Here is a 19,436-nt window from a genome sequence, read left to right as displayed (position 1 = left end):
CATTTAACTGCCCAGTTTCTGTGGATCACCCATATTCTTAGTGGCATCTGCACCCCTTCTGAAGTTTGGGAACCTCCCATTTTGTGAGGCAGAGCCTTCATCTCACCATAGAAGATACTCATTTTCTCATCTCACCAAATACTTTCCCAATCTCCCCTGAAACTATGGCGTAGTTGTGACCCAGACCCACGGATTGGGCACACCTGTATGACTTAAACTTCCCCTCTATACAAATGCAGAAGTCCCACAACATACATTATTTCCCAGTATCTACCTGTTCAACTACTCAGTAGGGTGAATCAGGTAAAGTGGGAGTAACAGGAAAGGAAGAAAAGGGGGAAAAAAAGTCAGTGAAATTTATTTAAGTGGAAGATTTTGACCAGGCTTTGCTCAAGTTTAAGCAGAAGGTACAGTTTCTGAGATTGTAATAATTAACATAAATTTACATAATAGGTAAGAGGATAGAATATACAGAATATGACAAGTTTAAAAACAATCATGGGGTGTCTGGTTGGCTCAGTCATTAGAGTATGTGACTCTTGACCTCAGGGTTGTGGGTTCACACCCCATATTGGGTGTAGAGGTTTCTTAAAAATAAAATCTAAAATAAAAATGAAAATAAAAGGTTATAAAATGATATATCAAAAAGTTTAATAGGATAGCATAAACTGAATATTCATTCAACAAATAACTTAATGGGCATCTTTCATTTGTCAGACACTATTCTAAGCACTGATGGCACAGCAAACAAAACAAGATTCTAACTTTGTGGAGTAGTAGGAGAAGAAATTCAATGAATAAATCAATACAGAATATATCATTTGGTGACAAATGCTTTGAAGAAAAAGAAAAGCAAGTAATAAAATAGAAAATGAAGGAGGGTGCCACTGTATAAGGAGATCATGAAAGGTCACCCTGAAGAACTAATATTTGAGCAGAGACCTGAATGATGAAGGCTTCAAAGGGGACCACCGGGAGAGCTGAGGGAAGAATATTCCAGGCAGAAAAACAAAACTCATTATGGGTGAAGGCCCCAAGAACAACAAAGAGACCAGTGTGGCTGGAGTAAGTTAATGAGGGGGCAATGGTAGCAATGGACTCAGAGAGGTTGGGGGTAGAACACATGACTTAGGACCTTGTAGACCCAAATCCTTGGCTTTCATTCTGAGTGAGATAGGAGGACCTATCTTCCTATTTCAGAGGGTTTTGAGGAAAGTTAAACGATCTGAGAGGCTTTGAAGGATCTTACACACACACACACGCACGCACGCACGCGCGCGCCCAGTTGTGTGTGCATGTAAAACTGGTCAATATGAATAAGATCTATAGATTGTACTGTCAATTTTCTTATTTTACTTTGTTTTATTTTCTTTGAGAGAGAGAGGGACAGAGAAGGAGAGAGGGAGAGAGCATGAGTGGGGGAGAGGAGCAGAGAGAGAGAATAAGAGAGAATTTTACGTAGGCTACACGTTCTGTAAGGAACTGGAGGGAGGCTCAATCTCAGGACCATGACCTGAGCAGAAATCAAGAGTTGGACATTTAACTAACTGAGTCATCCAGTCATCCAGTCATCCAGTCATCCAGCACCCTTCCAAGGTTAGTTTATCTTTTTCTTCCTTCCTTCCTTCCTTTCTTCCTTCCTTCCTTCCTCTCTCTCTTTCTTTTCTTTTCTTTTCTTTTCTTTTCTTTCCTTCCTTCCTTCCTTCCCTCCTTCCTTCCTTCCCTCCTTCCTTCCTTCCTTCCTTTCTTTTTTTCTTTCTTTCTTTCTTTCTTTCTTTCTTTCTTTCTTTCTTTCTCTCTCTCTCTCTCTCTCTCTCTCTCTCTCTCTCTTTCTTTCTTTCTTTCTTTCTTTCTTTCTTTCTTTCTTTCTTTCTTCTGGGGGGCACAAGTGAGTAAGGGGCAGAGAAAAAGAGAGAGAATCCTATGAGGGGCAGAAAGAGGGAGAGAGAGAGAGAAAGAGAGAGAGAGGCAGTGGTGCTCACCCCAAGCAGGGCACAAACTCACTGGAAGTGGGACTTGAGCACATGAACTCTGAGATCATTACCTGACCTGAGATCATGACCTTAACCGACTGAGCCACCCAGGCATCCCAATGTCAAATTTCTGCTTTTGATACTGTATTTTAGTTATATAAGGTGTTACCATTGGAGGAGGCTGAGTGAAGGGTATATGGGGCTCTCTTTACTTTTTGCAACTTCTGGTGAATCTATAATTATTTCAAAATCAAAAGTTAAAAGGGAAAAAAAAAAGGATCACTGGCTGCTGTGTAGAGGACAGATGTGAGGCAGGACAGAGGTGGGTAGCAAGATAGGAAGTAGAGAACAGAACAGGATGTGAAATATAGGCACCAGCAAAGTGAAGTAAGGTATGTCAAACAAGTCTTTTTTGGGGACATAACTTTTGTATTAGATCTTAAGAAGATTTGATTGATATCAAAGAGTGGAAACTATATTCTGGGTAAAGAAGAAAGAAGAAAATAATAGAAATGGTGACCTACTTCACCCACTTGTTTCCTGCAAGACCATACTTAAACCATACTAGTTCAAACCATTTTTTTCCCTTTCTTTAAGACCTCCTAAGGGGATTGCAATGTCTCCCACTCATGCACTCCTTTAACAAAGTTCATTTTAAAAGCAATCTTGCCAATATGTAGCCTGTAACCTGGAAGCTGGACTTCAAAGTCTTTTTTCAACTCTGTTAGTCTTACAAACAGACTGGACTTTATGCTATTCTCCAAATGTATTTTGAGCTGATTCCACTTGGATTTTTAAATTCAATTTCTATTGAAGTTTCCAGGCCTAGCTCAATGGCCACCTCTTCCTTGAAGCCCTCCAATTTTCTCTAACAAAACAAATGCCTCTTTCCTATGAACTTGCAAATATTTTTATCAGTACTCCTCTTATAGCATTTATCAATTCCTTCCTTGGGTTTTTGCTACATATTGATAGCATGTCCTCTTCATTAGACTGTAGGTGAGTTTCCAGAGGTCAGACTCTCAAATATTCTTCTACTCCCCACACTGGCTAATAATGTGTGATCTATGGATGTTAAGTGTGGAAGGACTGAATTTCTTTTTTAATCTGTGTATTTGGAGGTTAAAGGGTACATTCATTTTGAAGTTAGGGGGGTATTTTTATGCAGCATAGAGTTAGTTCTGTGTATAGTTGTTACCACCCCCTGGAATATTCCTTATACCTCACACTCTGGGCAGAGTCACCCAGTATTGTAACATGAAAGAGTTATACATCCTACTTCAGGATATGAATATATCCCAGGAGGCCTGGCACCTGAAGTATACAGGTAGTGGAGGAGAAATATAATTTGAAAGCTATAGAGTCAGAAACTACTCTGTGGAAAATTCTTCCACTCAGTAGGTATTAAAATTGTAAGCAGAGGATTGGGTTCTCATTGAGGCTTGTCTAAAAGGAAAATGTCTCTTAGTAGGAAGCCACTCAATATGCAATGTATACAATTATAAATGTACCACAGTTTAAAAAACGACTGATGGAAATCATGCAAAATAGAATTTATCAGATTTCTTCCATTTGTAGGACACAAACCGACAGCAATTATAATTTTATAAAGGTTAACTTTTTGTAGTAGATTGTATTATTTTTTTAGAGCAGATTTAGGTTCATAGCACAATGGAATGGAAGGTACAGAGATTTCTCATATAATCTCTGCCCTCACTCATGCATAGCCTCCTGCACTATCAATATCCTCCCACGGAGTGGTACTTTTGTTACAGATGATGAACCTGCACTGATGCATTATTATCACCCAAAGTCCTAGCAAATGCTAACTTTTGTTTTATACTTATAATTTTATATTATTTTCCTAAAGTCTCCCAATTTTTTATGTTTAAGTACCCACAAATACTTGTCTTTTAACAAGATTATTTATATATTTTAAAAATATTTTTTCGATGTTTATTTATTTTTGAGAGAGAGAGAGACACAGAGCATGAGTGGGGGATGGTCAGAGAGGGAGGGAGACACAGAATCCGAAGCAGGCTCCAGGCTGTGAGCTGTCAGCACAGAGCCTGATGTGGACACAAACCTATGATCTGTGAGATCATGACCTGAGCTGAAGTCGGCCACTTAACCAACTGAGCCACCCAGGCGCCACAAGATTGTTTATACATATTTTTTAAAATTTTTAATGTTTTTATTTATTTTTGATAGACAGAGAGAGAGACAGCATGAGCAGGCGAGGGTTAGAGAGAGAGGGAGACACAGAATGCTTTTTCCTGAAGTTCTAATCTCTAATGAGAATTTTTTTCTTCTTACTCACATATATACCTTTGAAATTGCCCATAGTGCACTCTCTGTTTATTAAAGGCCAAGCTGTAGTTCAGTCTGGGTGGGAAATTTTATTTAGTGCTCTTTTATGGCTCCCTGGGCAATGTCAATCACTATTTTTTAGTTAAGCGATTTGTTGATAATACTGTTGTCATTACTATGGGGGTAACTCTTCATTTCTATTCAGGACAAATAAAAAGAATTGGTTAATTTGTATTAGAGGAGATTTAACTCTTTAAAAAAAAGGTTTTTTTTTAATGTTCATTTATTTTTGAGAGAGAGACAGAGCCTGAGTCGGGGAGGAGCAGAGAGAGACTCCAAAAGAGAATCCAAAGCAGGCTCCAGGATCTGAGCTGTCAGCACAGAGCCCAAAACAGGGCTCCAACTCACGGATCCGCAAGATCATGACCTGACCCGAAGCTGGATGCTTAATTGACTGAGCCACCCAGGTGCTCCAAGATTTAGCTCTTAATGTAAGAAAATTCTAATTCTGAAACAAAGTAATAAGGGGTTTAATATTAAAGATGAATTGCTAGGCTTTGGCAGTGAAGATTATTGTTGAGGGGAGGAGTAAAAGACTGGAAATAATTGCATGTACCTACCTAATAGTTCGGTTCTTCCCAGTCTTGTTGAGGCTAATTCCATTAAACAGAAAATTAAATAATACTGATTATGGCCACACAAATGTATTTTGGTATGTAGAAATGTAAGTCAACACCATCAGTACAAGAAGGATTTGGAATGAAGCAAAGTTTTGCTCTAAGAAAAAAGTAAATTATGAAGAAGAACCTAAAAATAGTCAGGCTTTCTACACTTGAGAGGAATTATATTCCTGGCAATTGAAATGAAATTGATTAAAATATTCATTTATAGATACATAGTGAGAATACAAAAATGCCTTTTAGAAAGTGCTATTAGATTAAGAGCAAAATGTGTTTGTTGGTCTGGTTCAAACACATTCACCTACTATTACTAAGTATTTCATTAAAATGATCTCTTGAAAGAAACTATTTGGTTAGTGTAAAAACATCAATGAATCAGAAATTGTGATTAATTAAGGATATCATTCAGATTTGCTCTGGGGAATATTTTGGTGATCCACGTTTATCCATGTTCAATAACATTAAGTTCTAGGATACCTTTAGAAAGAGAGGATACCATAAAAAGAGAGGAACCAAAATATAGACCTACTCCCAATACTAAAGGACAAACCATGCCCCTTAATTCCTCTTTGAAAATTGTTTTCATGATTTTAAAGTTGAGCATAATCAAGCCCTAATGTCTTCCCAATACCTCCCTTCACATTATTTAATCTGCTTTGATAAGAAAAAAAAATCATGTTTTAAATTGGGTCTGGGGTTTAGCAAATAATTGTGATTTGTTCAAAATATTATTTCGTGGTTCAGTTCTGTTCAAGCCATTCTTATTCATGACCCCAAAGCTGCAGTGAAAAGATTACTCCTGCAGAAAAAAAGTCAGAAGGGGAATATTTATCATCAATAATTTATACTGTCACAAGGTTATAAAACTGATGTATTATCTTTACACAAATGCTGAGTAAAGTGTATAATCAGTGTAATAAAAAATAACCAGCTCAGCATTATTAAAACCCAGAAAGACTTAATAACAAATTCAACATAAACAAAAGAAACTTCAGGAACCTACTCACTTCAGTTGAGCCAATTTTATGGTTAATTTGTTTCTGAAGCAAGGCAAATTGTTCTGGGCATATCTGCTTTGGGGTAATCAAAATGCTGTGCTCACTTCATATTTCAATCCTCTTCCCCTCACCTCTTTTTTATTTCTTTCTCCTCATGTGTAGTCTTCACAAACTTTATATAGAAAAAAGTGAGGAGAATGTAGAGAAGATGATTTTTTTAAAATGTTTTACTTATTTTTTGAGAGAGAGAGCAGCATAAGCCAGGGAGGGGCCAGGGAGAGAAGAGGACAAAGGATCTGAAGCAGGTTCTGCACTGACAAGCTGACAGCAGTGAGCCCGGTGTGGGGCTTGAACTCATGAACCTCAAGTTCATGATCTCAACCCAAATCAGCTGCTCAACTGACTGAGCCACCAAGGTGCCCCAAGAAGATGATTTTTTAAAATTTCCCTTCAAAATGATAGGGAAGAGACCATACATTTGAAAATGATCCATTATGAAGAAAAGCATTTGAAAGGGAAGAGACCATACATTTGAAAATGATCCATTATGAAGAAAAGCATTACTGATTGTGATACATGCTAGTTTTAAGGACATAAAATAAAAGATATGTGACCAGATTTCTCTTTCAACAATGGAGGACTTATTGAAAGACAGTCAGTAAATAGACTCTAGTGCTAAAATGTACTAAAATTTTTTTTAATGTTTTTTAAATTTATTTTGAGAGAGAGAGAGAGAGGGACGGCAGAGAGAAGAAGAAACAGAGTCCCAAGCAGGCTCCTCACCATCAGCTCAGAGCCTGATGTTGGGCTCAAACTAACCACTGGGAGATCAAGACCTGAGCAGACCTAGATCAAGAGTTGGTGATTTTTTACCTTGCTTTTCTGTTTGGACTGTAATTGTAACTACTGTAGTGTAAATGATGGAAAATAATTGCATATGTTAAAAAAAATAAACAAAGTACTTTTACCATAAAAAAAAGAAAAATTAATAAATAAAAGAAGACGTGGTTTATAAAAAAAAAGAGTTGGGGGCTTAACCAATTGAGGCACCCAGGCACCCTTTAAAATTCGTTTTAAAAAATTGTGTAGGAATTGTACATTGTAGTACGTGGTATTTGGTTATTTCATAGCTTTTCCTTTGAAAGCATTTTCACTGTAATTGCATTTATTCTTCACAACCATTCTGTGAGGTAGGTTGGGAGGGTCTTTCCTTTTGATCCACAGTGGAGAGATGGAGACACTGGAATAGGCCTCAGCCAGGGCTGCAGTGGGACCCAGCTGGTCATTCCCAGATCCAGATACCAGTCTTCTCCACTCCCAGCTCAGCTGACTCCGGCCTCCGGGATCTCACAGCCGGTCAAGATGAGAGTCTCCTGAGAGCACCTGCTTCCCCAGACATCCCTCCTCCAAACAGATTCATGCCCACACCTTGCAAGGAGGGCCATCGACTCTCAGGAAAATGTTAAGGCCCACAACATGGTAGTGGCCAAGGCACTGGTTTTGTGGCCTCCAGTGATCTGAGTTTGAATCCCCGGACCTTTCCTTACTATGCATGACTTTGGGCAATCTCTCTAAGCCTCAATTTCTTCATCTGGAGAGTCAGCATGCTTTGATTTTTCCCAGGGGGTTTACCGACGATTAAATGATATAAAGCAATAAAAGTCTTAGCCTACAGCCTGGGTCATAGAAAACACTGGTGACCTGGTGTCTACAAATATTACCTCTGGGATGTGTAGGCCACCATCTCTGTCGGCTTGGGGAATCTCCATCTGCAAAATGGGCGCAGCGTAGATTGCAATATTTTAATAGCAGACAAATCACAACAACCCCCTGCGCCGCCCAATTCCGAATGACCCGTGTTTTCAAAATGTGGGGACTGGAGGGACGGATCTGGAACGTAAACAAACATTATTATCAACCAGGGAAATTAAATAAGGAAAAGGGCAGACAAGGTGAGGTAAGGACGGGAGAAGGGAGAGGCAAGGAAGCCTCAGATCTGCTCCGAGTAGCTGTGACTCCAGGGGCAGCCAAGTGAACCGCACGCACTCACTGCTCCTCGAGTGTTTGCTGGGACCCCCTAAAATGACCGTAAGACAGCTACTGGGACGCTGGGAAAGGAGGCGCAGTAGAAAGGGCACCACCGGTAACTCTAAGGCTAGAGGAGGACCTACAGGAGCTCGAGGGGCGGGCCTCTGGTTTGGGGGCGGGATCAAAGGCGGGACCTCGCCGAGTTCCAAGGCTGCGCGCGCCACGTCTCCCTTAGAGAGTGCGCTGGGGAGAGGCAGAGGGAGGGAAAAACCGAGTGGGGCGGGAACTATTTCTTCTCGCGATAGTTGGCGACGGCAGCGGCGGTGGCGGCGGCGTGTCCGTGAGAGTAGCGTGGGGGCGGGGAGGAGAGGCGGCGGCAGCGGCGTCCGAGCTACGCCACACAGGGCTGGGGTGCTGGGTGCTGGAGTGCAGAGCGGGGTCGTGGCGGCGGCGGTGAGGAAAGAGCGGCGGAGGGGGGGGTGCCATGGCGGGACAGCAGTTCCAGTACGATGACAGCGGGAACACCTTCTTCTATTTCCTCACCTCATTCGTGGGGCTCATCGTGATCCCGGCCACATACTACCTCTGGCCCCGCGACCAGAACGCCGGTGAGTCCTGCCGGCAGCTGCCCGCGGACCCGCGCAGGCCCCGCCGGCCCCTGTGGGCCGCGCCGCCCCCACCGGCTCCAGCACAGCCCAGCCCCCAGCGTCCGGGTGATACTGTCCGGCCGGCCGAGCCTCGCGTCCAGGCGTCCGCCTCTGGCGGGGCCCGGGCTCGGCGGTGTTTCTCTGGTTCCTCTCCGGGCTCCTCTCCACCCGTTTCATTGTCCGTTTCAGGAGTTTCGCTTTGCACCCTCTCCCCCATTGTTCTGGACGCTCTTTGCAGCCTACTCCTGCCTCTTTGTCTTCTCTGCCTCTGATTTTATTGGTTATTTTTCTGTATGGAGGGAGCAGGATGGGTTGGGGAGGATGGGTATTGGGAGGCGAGAGAAGAGTTGGCAAAGGAGGAAGCCGAACGTGCAGACACAACTCTGAGCCCCCCAAGCCACGGCCCTCTTTCCCTCACACCCCCGTTTCTCTGCAGCAGCTGTCGTTACAGATGTTTTGGGCACTGTCTGAGCTGGATGGCATGTTTAGGACTTCTAACTGAGCTTAGTGACCGCCCCTCCCCCCGTCCCATTCCCCCTGTTGCTTTTTCATTTGTTCACACTATGGGGTTGGAAGCAATGCCGTTATTCCCCTTAGCAAAAATAGGCTGTTCTCTATTTCCTTCTCTTTGGAGTTTCCTGTTTGTGGAGGAAAAAGTACAAGAATGAAGGATTAAGTGTTAGTAGGTAGTTCATCTCGTAGGTAGTTGTGAGGTGGCTGGTCCATTTGGTTTTAGTTCTGAATCTTTTCACATTAAACACATGGGATTAGAACACAATATTAGAGACTCTTTTTGAGGCATTTTATGTTGCACTGTACTAGGATAGATGGCAGGTGATAGTCTTAAAGCTGATGGAACTGTCAGGCCCTACTAGGTTGTTTAACTATAACTAGTAGTTTTTGAATATTAACATTTAGGGAAAGCTTTGAATTTCACAGGAGCTATGCTAACTTGTTTAAACATTTTCTTTCAAGTTCAGTGTGTTGGAAGTCTAGGTTGTCCACCTTATATATTGTATTTGGGGGCAATTGTTAACAATGAAGCATTTAATCAGCTCAGAAGTTTTTATGCTTTAAGATTCACTCCATGTTCTGTAAAATTCTTGAGTTACATAATGGAAATAAGTTGAATTTAGGATAAATAGCAAAGGATTCCATCTTTTTGTACATTTAATGCTAAGTTTAAATATCCATTAGGTGCAAAATCTACCCAAAGTTAGCAGTTTTTTTAGTCCGTGGATAGTTTGGGAAAATTGGATTTTGGACTGTTGTGCCTTTTTTCTTGTGTATTTAAACTGGGTTCTTTGGACATTGGTTGTATATGAATAATAAAGTCTTAATACTGTAGTGATTTCCCTTATCTGCAAAACTTAGGCCAATCTAATTTTATTTTGAGTTAAAAGTGCACTTGAGTTTAGTGGTTTATTTTCACTTATTATCCCTATGTGTGTGCAGCTGGTTGTGTGGAAGACAAAAGGGTATTGGGAGAGAAGTAGGTTTGGTGAAGAATGTGTTTCAAGAAGCTGATTTGAGAAATTGGTCATTTTAATCCACACTGGACTTTGGAAATTTGAAAGTCATATTTTCATGGTTGGTTTTGTATTATAAAATTTGCCTGATAACTTACAGGCAAGTTATACTTGAGCTGTTTCAGCCTATAGTTAGTTGGCTTTGGAAAAGTGGTAGGGAATTAATAGTGACTATAAGTTATGGATTTCAAATGTCACTTTATTTAATCCTTTTGAAAACGCCACAAAGTAGGTACTGTTATTATCATCTCTATCCTTTGTGAAGAAACTGGAGTTTAGAGAGCTAAGTAACTTTCTCCTTTGTGGCTGATCCTGGTCTGCTTAGCTTTCAAGTCCTCTGTTTGCAAATTGCTAGAGAGAAAGGTGTTGATTTCCCCCTTCTTTACATCTGGCTCTCTGACTCAGGCTTGCCTTAGTATGTGTGCACATGTTAATGTATTTGTTTGGTCTTGCTCAAAATTGCACTGTGAAATTAAGGTGGATACTTAAAATGCTATTATAATCATCCTGAAAATTGGTGGACATCCCTTGGACTATTTTTTGTTTTTGTGTTTCTACCGTAATTGAGTTGTTTCTTTAGAACTACAGTGGTATTAAAAGGATGTTTTCATTATAGTGACTTTTTTTTTCTGAAGTTCAATTTGCAATGTCTTGAATATCAAAGAGAAATCTTGGAATTATAGGCTCACCCAAAGCTCTGAAAGTTTTTCTTCAAATGTTTGCAGCAAAATAATTTGGTGACTTGTATCAAACAGGTGGCTACTTAACAATCTTTATTCTTTTCAGTTAGAAATAGTTTTATTAATATGGCATATTAATTTGGAATACGAATTTATTTGATGATTGATGCTATTATAGATCCTCAAGGGCTTGTAAGGGTAGAGACACTGTACTGTCTTTCTAAAAGATGAAAAATTCTGAAATGTGTATTTCCTCAGGGTTTTGAATAAAGGAAATGGACCAGTTGTAGTATTTTTGATTAACACAACAAGATATTTTAATATTTGATTTTGAAGCTTACTGTATTTCATTTTCCTGTGAAACTACAAGTAGACAAAATGTAGGCATATGAGTTTGAGTTTCAGAGTTTTTATGGCCTTCTTGACTTTTCAGGGATACTTTCTCAGGAAAGCATGAAAATGTTTTCTTTGCCAGCATTTATACATTAAAGTTCAGTTTAATCTTTGTTTAGTTTTTCAAGAAGATGATAATGTGTGGCTCTTTTAGTTTTAAGGTTTATGGTGGTTTTGGTGTTGCTCTTCTTGAATATTGGGCTCTTGAGTCCATTAGAAGTTATGGCACCATTTCACAGATGGTAAACTCTAGGGTTTGAGAGATAGAAGTAGCTTGATTATTAGCATATTTGATATGTTAATTGAAGTTACTCTGTTATCCAGAACACTAATGGGATCCTTTAGCCTTGATTTTTGTCTAATGTATTAGGCTAAGGACACTCATAATTAATACCCCTTTTAGTAGTTGAGAGTTCCTATTTATTTTACTCTCCTAGTGGTTTGCAAATTGGTTGAATAAGTTGACTGAATACTTTTTCAGACCATTATGAACAAAAGCTCTGGATGAAGTAATAACAGAGGGTTTAGATTTCCTTAGAACAGTGGTCCTCAACCCTGGCTACACATTAGAATCACTTGGGGAGCTTTAAAAAAAGAAAACAACAACACTTCTACCCACCCCCAGATATCCTGATTTAATTGGTCTGGAGTGGGTCCTGTGTATGGGTTTTTTTTTTTTTTTTTTTTAAAGGTCCCTGTATGGTTGTAAACTGTATCTAGCAAAGAGGAGAACTTCTTTAGTATTGGTCTTTTGCTGGAGCTGTCATTTTGGGAGATGGTGTATTTCTTTTGATATGTGCTCTTTGCTAAAAAACAAAAACCACTAATGTTTTAGCCTTTTTCTTTTACATAGCTAAGAAGCACTTACTGTAGAACAGTGCTGTAAAGTTCTTGTAATTGAAAGCCGAACATGTTTGTTAAAACAACGTTAACAATAGAGGGTTTACAGTGGTTTTTGACAAGAGAAAATGAACTGCTTGTAATTGTTAGAATTTCAAATAATCAAGAATATGCTTTTATCTGTTCTATAGGGGAAAGCTTATTGATCTTTTGAATTGAGATAAAATATGTCTTTTCTAAGTTATTGTTTTTTTAACTTGTTGACCTTATTTTTTAAAACTTATTTGACCTTATTCTTTGACCTTACTTTTTCAAAACTGCCTGTTTTGAAACCTGGATTTGCTGCTTTACTAACAGTGTGATCTTAGGCAAGTCATTTAACTTCTATGTGTTTTAGTTCACGCATCTGTTTAATAGAGACAGTAGTAGTTTATTTTACAGAATTAAAGTGTGGAGTAAACAGATGTACTGTACTCAGGTTTTCCCCCCATGGTTTGAAAGGATTAATGGAACTTTTAAAAAAAAGTTACATTTTTAAATTTTTCTTTCCCTGCTCCCTCTCAGTGTACAAGGGATTCAGCTCTCTGACTTGGGGATGTAAGTACGAGTTCACCTTTAGTGCTTGGTAGTATAGTAAGAAAACTCTGAATTTGGAAAGTTAGAAGTTCTGGTTTTAAGTTCTAGCTTCATTCCTATTTTGTTATTTCTGAACTCAACCTTGTTTTCTAGACATAATAATAATATGCCCTATAAGAAGTGATTCTCAGAAGCAAATAAATAAAATGCACATAAACATGCTTGCAAAACTAAACACACTGTAGAAATTCCTTCATTTAGTAGATATTTATAGAGGATTAACAGTGTGCTAGATACTGCTTCTAGGTGATGCATCAGATTTTTAAGTGCATATAACTTTTTTCTTAATAGGTTGTATATACCTAGTATAGGAAGGCCTGCGCGCGCGCGCACACACACACACACACACACACACACACAAAAGCAGAACAAAAATTGCTTGTAATCGCATCACCCAAGGGTAATTAAACATTTTGATGTGTGCACCTCCCCCCCCCTTTTTTTCCCCTCTGTGGGGATGGCTGTAGACATGGTCCTTCCTCTTGTTGGGGAAGGCCCTACACTCCCCTCCAGCCTGAGACAGATAATAATGATTCTTCTCCTCTCAGCTCTGCTGCTGTTCATTGAATGAATGTTTGTTAGCCCAAGGTGGGTAGTGTTGAATGCACTCACAGTAGTACTTTGTGCTGGCCTCAGGTATTATCCCAATTTTACTAATGGGAAACCTAAGTCCTAGAGGAGGAAAATTTGCCTAAAGCCATAGAGCTTCTAGTTAGAAGATTGGGTGTTGGATCCAAAACTGTCTAGAGCTTCTCTTGTTAGCCATTAATTACTCTTGTACTGTCTCCTGTAATATAACACTTTATAGTAAGTATTGAAATGGTAAGTGGAAAGTGCTGTGGGAGTGCAGAAGTAGGAATGGATAATTATATTTCTGGATTTGGGTATTTCATGCAGAGGTGGTTACTTGAGGTAGGTCATAAAAGGTAAGTGGGAAGTGTATTCCTTATGTGGAGAAAGTATATGCAAAAGCATGGAGATGTTTAATAAATGGTAGAGATTTAGTGTGCACTTAAAAGTAAATCAGCCATTTTAGGAATCTTATACTTTATTTTGTAATTTTTTAGGTAAACAGTGGAGATTTTTAAGTAGTTCATGACATGGTCAGTTTTGCCATTTTAGGAAGCTTATACTTTATCCTGTAAGTTATTGGGTAAACAGTGGCGTTTTTAAAGTAGGGGAATGCCTTGGTCAGTTTTCCTTTGTGGAGCATTGTGTGGAGAATAATTTGGCAGAAGAGGGCGGGAGGTGGTGGTTGCTGGGTGGGGAAGAACTGCATAGAGAAGGAGACCGTTTCAGAGGTTAATTAGTCCCTTGCAATGTCAGGATGTAGGGAATGGGCAGATTAGAAAGAGAACTCTAAGATCACTTGGACTATTTATGGAATGTAAAAGTACCTTGGAGGGAATGAGAATGGAGTGCAGATTTTGAATTTTTACTTATTTCTGTCTTTACTTATTTCTCCCCCCTCTCTCTTTTTTCTAAGTTTATTTATTTTGAGGGAGACAGAGACAGCATGAGGGGGAGGGGCAGAGAGAGGGAGAGAGAGAATCCCAAGCAGGCTCTGCACTGTCAGCACAGAGCCTGACTTTGGCTTGACTTAGGGCTCAAACCCAGGAACTGTGAGATCATTCCCTGAGCAAAAACCAAGAGTCAGTTAACCAAGTAACTAAGCCACCCAAGTGCCCCTGTTTCTCCCTCTCTTAAAAGCTGCTTCGTGGGCCACCTGGGTGGCTCAGTTGTTAAGTGTCTGACTTCAAGTCAGGTCACGATCTTCCGGCTCATGAGTTCAAGCCCTGCATCGGGCTCTGCTGATAACTCAGATCCTGGAGCCTGCTTCAGATTCTGTGTCTCCTTCTCTCTCTGCCATCCTCTGCTCATGTTTTGTCTCTCTCTTCTTCAAAAATAAACATTAAAAAAAGAAACTGTTTGGTGATTGACCCAATAATAACCTACTTTTTCAGTTCAGTTTTGGGATCGAATGCAGGGAAAAGGTGGGGGATAATCATTTTTATTTAAAATGAAATATTGGCCTTATATATTGATTTATCTAGGTTTCTAATTACAGTAGAGTTGATTATCTCAGTCTCTCGTGGATTTTAACAAAAAATTGGCTAATATCAGCTTTGGGTTCAGAGGAGTACATTTTATGAATGTTCGTATTTAATTTAGAGCATATAGTCTTTTTAAGACTTTAGATCTTGAAGGAATATTAGACATTTGAGAAGTTTGAGTCATTTTAAAATGAAGTCATTCCCCTCTGTTCTAACCTGACAGAAAGGGGAATCAGTCCTACACAGTAGAGGAAACCAGCTGGGACCTTGGAAGTATGAATTAAAGGACAGCATTTGGATTTGTAGATGTGGTGACAAACATTGGATTACTAAATGCATTGTGTTACAGTTGTTTTTATTTAAAGGTCGTATTGCATACTTGCTTGATCTTGGAAGAACCTGAAAAACAAAGACAGTCTTATTTTCATTTTCTCGGATGTTTGTTCCCTTAGTCATACTTTTTATTCAGACATAAAGGAAGTCACAACAAATACATCCATATTGTACTTGGACTTCCTTTTAGAAAAGGTTTTCTATTGTCAGACTTTATCAATAAGAAATGTTACACGTTCTCACCATCACATTGTTTCTTTGAAAGATGTTGGCTCATTCTTTTTTTTTGATTTATAATATTTTATTGTCAAATTGGTTTCCATATAACATCCCGTACTTCTCCCCAAAAGTGCCCCCCTCCATGACCATCACCCCCTCCTCTCCCTTCAGTCCTCAGTTTGTTTTCAGTATTCAGTAGTCTCTTATGATTTGTGTCCCTCGCTCTCCCCAACTCTCTTTCCCCCTCCCCCTCCCTATGGTCCTCTGTTAGGTTTCTCCTTTTAGACCTATGAGTGCAAACATATGGTATTTGTCCTTCTCTGCCTGACTTAAAAAAAGCATTTCTTATACATTTTGAGATTGTGATTGTGTCAGTATGGATGAAAGGATTTTCATATGAAATGTAGGTTTTTTGCTTGTTTAGTTAAATTCAGTAGTTATTGATTGAGCCTTCGCTGTTTGCCTGTACCAGGAGGGCAGAAGATAGGAGTATGAATGCAATATAAATACAGTCTTGTTTTGATAGAGTTTGTAATCTGAGTGGAGTGGGAGGATTAGGATTAGACAAGTTCGTGAATTATTATATCCATAGCACAACAAAGGAAATGCAAGAGAAGTGAAAACAAGTTCTTTAGGTGGATAAAGTATTTTGCATTTAGTTGGTAATGATAGTTGGAATCTAGAGGTCAGGAAAGGCTCTTGAGAGTAGGTTGATTTTGACTAAACTATTAAAGGATGAGAAAGATTTAACGGGTGGAATGGTGGGGATGGGAGTCCAAAGAAAAAAATCACATGAGGGCTCCTTGCTGGCTCAGTCGGTGGACTGTGGGACTCTTGATCTTGGGACTGTGAGTTTGAGCCCCACATGAGGTATAGAGATTATTTAAAAATAAAATCTTTAATAATAATTAAAAAAGGAAATCACATGAGCAAAATGTACAGAGGCTGGAAAGCATGGAACATGTTAAAAGTACAGATCAGTTGAAGCAGAAATCATTCATTGAATAAGTGTGAGAAAAGGCCTGAAAAGTTGATTTAAGTCATATGGAGAATCTTGTATGCCTAGCTGAAGAGTTTATATGTTATTTGCTTGATAGTATGTCATTTTTGGACATTTTAGAACATATTTTTACAGTTGTATGCAAATTAATGTGATAACATCTCATAGAATGAGAAAGAACAGAGGTTAAGAAGCAGACTAGGATAATGTGGGCCTGATCAATGGTGGTGGCAAGAGGAAGAAACAGGACATTCTTCAGATACTGCTGAAGTGGACTCTCCTTCTTTTCTTCTCTTCTCTTCTCTTCTCTTCTCTTCTCTTCTCTTCTCTTCTCTTTTCCTTCCTTCCTTCCTTCCTTCCTTCCTTCCTTCCTTCCTTCCTTCCTTCCTTCCTTCCTTCCTTTCTTTCCTTCCTTCCTTCCTTCCTTCCTTCCTTCCTTCCTTCCTTCCTTCTTTCTTCCCTTTTCAAAAAGTTTTATATTATATAAATTTATATTATATAATTATATATACTTTGATAAAGTATATATAATGTAAAATTTATAGTTTTAGCCATTTTAAATGAACAATTCAGTAGCATTAATTACATTACAATTTGTGCAGCAGCCATCACCACTGTTAAAATATTTTTCATCACCCTAGACAAATTCTATGTCTATTGAGCAATAACTCCCCATTCTCTTTCCTCCAGCCCCTGAAAAACTATTAACTTTTTGTCTCTATAAATTTGCCCATTTGAGATATTTCATGTAAGTGGAATCTTACAATATTTGTCCTTTTGTGCCTAGCTTATTTCATTTAGCGTAACGTTTTTAGATTCATCCATGTTGTAGCATGTATCCAAACTTCATTCTTTTTATAGCTGAATAATATTCCATTGTATGGATATACCACATTTTTATTCATCTATTGATGAACACTTTTTTTTTTTTTAAATTGGAGTGCAAGCATGAACAGGGGAGAGGGGCAGAGAGAGAGAAAAAAATATTAAGCAGGTTCTGCGCTCAGCATGGAGCCTGATGTGGGGATTGATTGCATGACCCTGGGATGATGCATAACCTAAGTCAAAATTCAGAGTTGGACACAACCAACTGAGCCATCCAGGTGTCCCTGTTAATGAATACTTGAGTTGTTTCTACTCTTTATCTATTGTGAATAATGCTGTAGTGGGTATTGCCATATAAGTATCTGTTTAAGTCTGTATTTTCAATTCTTCTGGGTATATATTACTAGGAGTGGAATTTCTGGGTCTTAGGGTAATACTGTGTTTTGCTTTTTGAGGAACTGCCAAACTGTTTGCCACAGAGCTGCACCATTTTACATTTCTACCAGCAGTGTACATGGGTTCTAATTTCTGTATATCCTCTTCACTTATTTTTCATTCTTTTAAAATTATAGCCATTAATAGATGTGAAGTGGTATTTTGTTACAGTTTTGATTTGCATTTTCTAGTGGCTAATGATTTTGTGCATCATTTCATTTGTCTATTAGCCATTTGTATATATTCTTTGGAGAAATGTCCATTCAGATCTTTCGTGCAGAGCTTGATGTGTTGTTTATCTTTTTTTGTTGTTGTTGTTAACTTTTGGGAGTTCTTCATACATTCTGAATATGAATCCCTGCTAGATATATGGTTTGAAAAGATTTTCTTCCATTTTGTAGATCGTCCTTTCACTTTCTTATGTCCTTTGATGCACAGAAGTTTTTAATTTTGGTGAAGTCCAATTTTATCTTTCATTGCTTTTGGTTCTGTTGTCATGTCTAAGAATGCATTGGCAAATCCACGGTCATGAAAATCTATCCCTACATTTTCTTATAAGAGAATTACGGTTTTGATGTTGAGTTGTGTAAATTTTTTTTTTTTTAAGTTTTGAGAGAGAGAGAGAGAGAGAGAGAGAGAGCGCGAGCGAGCGAGCATAACAGGGGAGGGGCAGAGAGAGAGAAAGAGACAAGGAGTCCGAAACAGGCTCCAGTCTCTGAGCTGACACAGAGCCTTACATAGGGCTTGAACTCGCAAACCAGGAGATCATCACTTGAGCTGAAGTCAGGCACATAACTGACTGAGCCAACCAGGCACCCCAAATTGTGTAAATTATTTATATTTGGATATTAACCCCTTCTTGGGTATATCATTTGCAGATATCTTCTCCCATTCAGTAGGTTGCCTTTCCTTTTTGTTAATTTCCTTTGTTGTGCAAAAGCTTTTTGTTTTGGTGTAGTCCTAATAGTTTATTTTTGCTTTCATTTTCCTTGTCCTAGATCATATTTATTCTTTAGTGGTGATACACTGTTTCTTTATGCCATTTGTAACTTTAGACAGGTTAACCTCTCTGAGCCTTAATTTTATTTATTTTGAGAGAAAGAGAAAGAGGGAAGGAGGGAGGGGCAGCAAGAGAGGGAGAGGCAGCAAGAGAGTTGGAAGAGAGAATCTCAAGCAGGTTTCATCAGGGCAGAGCTAGATGTGCGGCTCAGTCTCACAAACTGTGAGATCATGACCTGAGGTGAAGTCAAGAGTTAGACACTTAACCTACTGAAGCCATCCAGGTAGCCCTCAAAATTTTTAAAGTATAATACATACATACATGCCCTCAGGGTTATTGGGAGGCCTAAATGAGAAAATTCATGCATTCAACAAATGTTTATTAGGCACCTACTATTTGCCAGGCATTGTGTTAGGAAGTGGAATGTGGGGTAAACAATAAAGGCAGGACCCCTGTTCTCTTGAAGCTTATATCCTAGTGTGGGAGAGATGAGTGACATACTACATATAAACAGTAAAATATCAGCTAGTGATATATACTGTGTGGAGAAGTAGAGTATTCAGAGAAAGTCTTCCTGAGAACATTCCTTCATGCTGTGACAAAAGGAAGCCACTTATTCAGAGGTCTGAATTGGATGGGAAAAGCCTGTTATGGGCTGGATGGACAGTTGTGTGTGTGCGAGAGCCTTTAAGGTAAAGAAGAGTTGGGCATATTCCATGAGCAGAGAAGACCAGAATGGCAAGTGTCAGTTGAGGAGAATAATCTGGGATAAAGTCAGAAAGGGAGCTGGGGTGCAGAGCAGGTCTGTAAGCCAGGGAAAGAAGCTTGGATTTTAAGTTTAATGGGAAGGCTATTG

General features: G+C 39.2%; 1 protein-coding gene across 2 annotated transcripts in view; it reads left to right on the top strand.

Moving 5' to 3' along the window:
* Positions 1-8,344: 8,344 nt before the first annotated feature.
* The window catches only part of SEC63 (SEC63 homolog, protein translocation regulator), a 77,489-nt gene continuing 66,397 nt past the window's right edge, over positions 8,345-19,436 (top strand). The window contains exon 1 of one of the 2 annotated variants that reach the window (XM_029944485.1): positions 8,345-8,597. In XM_029944485.1, the coding sequence (XP_029800345.1) occupies positions 8,474-8,597 (124 nt within the window). In that variant the 5' untranslated portion in view covers positions 8,345-8,473. The remainder of the gene's footprint in view (positions 8,598-19,436) is intronic. The other variant, XM_029944486.1, reaches the window with a different exon arrangement.

This window comes from Suricata suricatta, chromosome 7 (genome assembly GCF_006229205.1).
Source record: "Suricata suricatta isolate VVHF042 chromosome 7, meerkat_22Aug2017_6uvM2_HiC, whole genome shotgun sequence".
In the NCBI taxonomy this organism is placed as follows: domain Eukaryota; kingdom Metazoa; phylum Chordata; class Mammalia; order Carnivora; family Herpestidae; genus Suricata; species Suricata suricatta.
This window is presented reverse-complemented; position numbering and strand designations above follow the sequence as displayed.